Source organism: Oncorhynchus gorbuscha, linkage group LG13 (assembly GCF_021184085.1).
Source record: "Oncorhynchus gorbuscha isolate QuinsamMale2020 ecotype Even-year linkage group LG13, OgorEven_v1.0, whole genome shotgun sequence".
NCBI lineage: Eukaryota > Metazoa > Chordata > Actinopteri > Salmoniformes > Salmonidae > Oncorhynchus > Oncorhynchus gorbuscha.
In genome coordinates this window covers 13,009,849-13,014,784 of record NC_060185.1, presented here as the reverse complement: position 1 = coordinate 13,014,784, position 4,936 = coordinate 13,009,849, and the positions used below count along the sequence as shown (strand labels likewise).

The following is a 4,936-nucleotide window of genomic DNA, read 5'->3' as shown; positions in this document are numbered from 1 at the left end:
TTTCTTTCTCTCTCTCTTTCTTTATCCCTCTCTCTACCTATTAGTCCCCAGTCTTTATCTCTCTCTCTATCCCAGTCTCTTTTCTATTGTTCTTGTCAATCTCCTGTGTTGTCTTCCCAATACAGTAATGTGTTGTCTTCCCAATACAGTAATGTGTTGTCTTCCCAATGCAGTAATGTGTTGTCTTCCCAATGCAGTAATGTGTCGTCTTCCCAATGCAGTAATGTGTCGTCTTCCCAATGCAGTACTGTGTCGTCTTCCCAATGCAGTACTGTGTCGTCTTCCCAATGCAGTACTGTGTCGTCTTCCCAATGCAGTACTGTGTCGTCTTCCCAATGCAGTAATGTGTTGTCTTCCCAATGCAGTAATGTGTTGTCTTCCCAATGCAGTAATGTGTTGTCTTCCCAATACAGTAATGTGTTGTCTTCCCAATGCAGTAATGTGTTGTCTTCCCAATGCAGTAATGTGTTGTCTTCCCAATGCAGTACTGTGTTGTCTTCCCAATGCAGTAATGTGTTGTCTTCCCAATGCAGTAATGTGTTGTCTTCCCAATGCAGTACTGTGTTGTCTTCCCAATGCAGTACTGTGTTGTCTTCCCAATGCAGTACTGTGTTGCGTTCCATATGGATGGTATGCAAACAGTGCCCCCTCGTGCTGACTGTTCGGTGTCAGTAGATTTAAATGTCACTGGGAGAATCTCAGTTGCATACTCCTCGCATCCTCTCCTCCTTCTCAAAACCCATTGGAGGAGAAGGTCAGAGGGGCGGGACCTCTGGCTTTCTCATCTAATGGGTTTTGAGAAGGAGGCGAGGAGAGAGGAGGATGCAACTGAGATTCTTCCAGTGTGTTGAATGTTCTCTCTCTCTCCCTCTCTGTGTCCTGTAGGAATGATAGCCCTCACCAGGACTCTGGTTCTGTACCTTCAGGTCATGAATGTTTTCTCTCTCTCTCTCTCCCTCTCTGTGTCCTGTAGGAATGATAGCCCTCACCAGGACTCTGGTTCTGTACCCTCAGGTCATGAATGTTTTTTTCTCTCTCTCTCTCTCTCCCTCTCTGTGTCCTGTAGGAATGATAGCCCTCACCAGGACTCTGGTTCTGTACCCTCAGGTCATGAATGTTTTCTCTCTCTCTCCCTCTCTGTGTCCTGTAGGAATGATAGCCCTCACCAGGACTCTGGTTCTGTACCCTCAGGTCATGGCTGATCACCCCTTCTTCTTCATCATCAGAAACCGCAGGACAGGTGTGTGTTACACTGTCCGTCTGTCCGTCCCTCTGTTTGTCTCTGTCTGATTATATAACTTATGTGCCTGACCCTAGTGTCTTCTCTGACAGTTGCTTTCTCTCCTCCCCTCCAGGTTCTATCCTGTTCATGGGCAGGGTTATGACACCAGAGGTCATTGAGCCTACCGACTTCGACAATGACTCCGTGTAACTATGACGACGACCAATGGGATTCCAGTGTGCTGCTATCCTGCTATGAGGTCATATGCTCAAAGCCAATCAGATCCAGGCAAAACGACGCCATAAACACAACCTTTCCTCTCCCCATCGTCGGCTGTGTTTTTATACTCTTATCGAGAATATACATGATTCCTATTCTATATTCTATATTCTATTTGATATATATTGATATATACAAATAATGTGACTGTGTTTTGATACTGTAAGCTTTAACCACTTGGTAAGAGAGAGGGAGAGAGAGATGTAAATATATATAAAGAAAAGTGAAATGGTTTCTATGGTCTATTGGATCAGTAGACATCTGTGTACTGCCCCTTTAATTTCACTAGCCACACACACACACACACACACACACACACACACACACACACACACACACACACACACACACACACACACACACACACACACACACACACACACACACACACACACACACACACACACACTCTGTCGTTTCAGGTGTCTCCCAAATCAACGCCATTATATTCCTGTACATTTATTACTGTGTTATATACAAGACTAGATATTTATTGCAAAAAAAAAAAAACGTGTGCAGATTATATATATATATATATATATATATATATATATATATATACGTATGTAAACACAGAATCTTAATAATTCTATTCTAGCCCCACGCTAGAAGTACCCGGCTAAAATACTGATGAACTATCATGCCTTATGAGTTGTTGATTTAGTGCTTTTGAAGACATTTGAACAGTTTGTGTAAAATAGTTTGCTCTTGTGAAGAGGCGTGCAGGTGGATTTGGAAACCAGCTATATTCACTCTTTTACTAAAATAAATATCAATGTGTTCCAGTTACAATTGTCTGATGTCTTTTTGTATGTAATTGCATTGAATTGTATTTGGTAAAACTACTGTACATTAAGTACCTGTTATACCAGTGTAGTAATGCTGTACATACAACAGTATTAGTAATAGTAATTACATCATTTCTAATGATCTTCTGAGGTAAATGGCCATATAACAGAGTATTGTCAAGTTAAGACTGGAAATGACCTTGCCACGCCCTCTGGATACATCACTATACCTCATTGAAATACCACAGTAGTAAGAACAGAGTCGGCCTAGGCCAAATCTGAGCAATATTATTTTTGGCCAGGATAGGGCCATCATTTGGCATGGAGAGGGAGAGAGATCTGATCACAGAAGTAGTCAAGGGCACACTGGAGGACAGACAAGACTAGGGAATGAGGCTGCATCTCAGAGGCCAAACTAGTCTCCTCCCCCTCATTGCAGATGATGGAAAGGGAGCTGAAGGCAGAATAACCATATCATTACAGAACAATGTAGTACTCCTAATACAGGACTAGTAATACAGGACTAGTAAAGGCCTGTTAATACAGGACTAGTAAAGGTCTGTTAATACAGGACTAGTAAAGGCCTGTTAATACAGGACTAGTAAAGGACTGTTAATACAGGACTAGTAATACAGGACTAGTAATACAGGACTAGTAAAAGGACTGTTAATACAGGACTAGTAAAGGCCTGTTAATACAGGACTAGTAAAGGACTAGTTAAAAGGTCTGTTAAAAGGCCTGTTAATACAGGACTAGTAAAGGCCTGTTAATACAGGACTAGTAATACAGGACTAGTAAAGGTCTGTTAATACAGGACTAGTAAAGGTCTGTTAATACAGGACTAGTAAAGGCCTGTTAATACAGGACTAGTAAAGGCCTGTTAATACAGGACTAGTAATACAGGACTAGTAAAGGTCTGTTAATACAGGACTAGTAAAGGTCTGTTAATACAGGACTAGTAAAGGTCTGTTAATACAGGACTAGTAATACAGGACTAGTAAAGGCCTGCTAATACAGGACTAGTAATACAGGACTAGTAATACAGGACTAGTAAAGGCCTGTTAATACAGGACTAGTAAAGGACTGTTAATACAGGACTAGTAAAGGCCTGTTAATACAGGACTAGTAAAGGCCTGTTAATACAGGACTAGTAATACAGGACTAGTAAAGGCCTGTTAATACAGGACTAGTAAAGGTCTGTTAATACAGGACTAGTAATACAGGACTAGTAAAGGCCTGCTAATACAGGACTAGTAATACAGGACTAGTAATACAGGACTAGTAAAGGCCTGTTAATACAGGACTAGTAAAGGTCTGTTAATACAGGACTAGTAAAGGCCTGTTAATACAGGACTAGTAAAGGCCTGTTAATACAGGACTAGTAAAGGTCTGTTAATACAGGACTAGTAATACAGGACTAGTAAAGGCCTGTTAATACAGGACTAGTAAAGGCCTGTTAATACAGGACTAGTAATACAGGACTAGTAAAGGTCTGTTAATACAGGACTAGTAAAGGCCTGTTAATACAGGACTAGTAAAGGCCTGTTAATACAGGACTAGTAAAGGCCTGCTAATACAGGACTAGTAAAGGTCTGTTAATACAGGACTAGTAAAGGTCTGTTAATACAGGACTAGTAATACAGGACTAGTAAAGGCCTGTTAATACAGGACTAGTAAAGGTCTGTTAATACAGGACTAGTAATACAGGACTAGTAATACAGGACTAGTAAAGGCCTGTTAATACAGGACTAGTAATACAGGACTAGTAAAGGTCTGTTAATACAGGACTAGTAATACAGGACTAGTAAAGGCCTGTTAATACAGGACTAGTAATACAGGACTAGTAAAGGTCTGTTAATACAGGACTAGTAAAGGCCTGTTAATACAGGACTAGTAAAGGTCTGTTAATACAGGACTAGTAAAGGTCTGTTAATACAGGACTAGTAAAGGTCTGTTAATACAGGACTAGTAAAGGCCTGTTAATACAGGACTAGTAATACAGGACTAGTAAAGGCCTGCTAATACAGGACTAGTAATACAGGACTAGTAATACAGGACTAGTAAAGGCCTGTTAATACAGGACTAGTAAAGGCCTGTTAATACAGGACTAGTAAAGGCCTGTTAATACAGGACAGTAATACAGGACTAGTAAAGGCCTGTTAATACAGGACTAGTAAAGGCCTGTTAATACAGGACTAGTAAAGGTCTGTTAATACAGGACTAGTAAAGGTCTGTTAATACAGGACTAGTAATACAGGACTAGTAAAGGCCTGTTAATACAGGACTAGTAATACAGGACTAGTAAAGGCCTGTTAATACAGGACTAGTAATACAGGACTAGTAAAGGCCTGTTAATACAGGACTAGTAATACAGGACTAGTAAAGGCCTGTTAATACAGGACTAGTAATACAGGACTAGTAAAGGCCTGTTAATACAGGACTAGTAAAGGTCTGTTAATACAGGACTAGTAAAGGCCTGTTAATACAGGACTAGTAAAGGTCTGTTAATACAGGACTAGTAAAGGTCTGTTAATACAGGACTAGTAAAGGTCTGTTAATACAGGACTAGTAAAGGTCTGTTAATACAGGACTAGTAATACAGGACTAGTAAAGGCCTGATAATACAGGACTAGTAAAGGTCTGTTAA

At 40.5% G+C, this 4,936-nt stretch overlaps 1 protein-coding gene across 2 annotated transcripts in view; it reads left to right on the top strand.

Moving 5' to 3' along the window:
* Positions 1-1,905, top strand: part of LOC123992529 (neuroserpin-like) — a 55,390-nt gene extending 53,485 nt beyond the window's left edge. For both annotated transcript variants that reach the window (XM_046293733.1, XM_046293734.1), the window contains exons 8-9: positions 1,151-1,240; positions 1,356-1,905. In XM_046293733.1, coding sequence (XP_046149689.1) covers positions 1,151-1,240; positions 1,356-1,432 — 167 coding nt within the window. In that variant the 3' untranslated portion in view covers positions 1,433-1,905. The remainder of the gene's footprint in view (positions 1-1,150; positions 1,241-1,355) is intronic.
* The last annotated feature ends 3,031 nt before the right edge of the window (positions 1,906-4,936 follow it).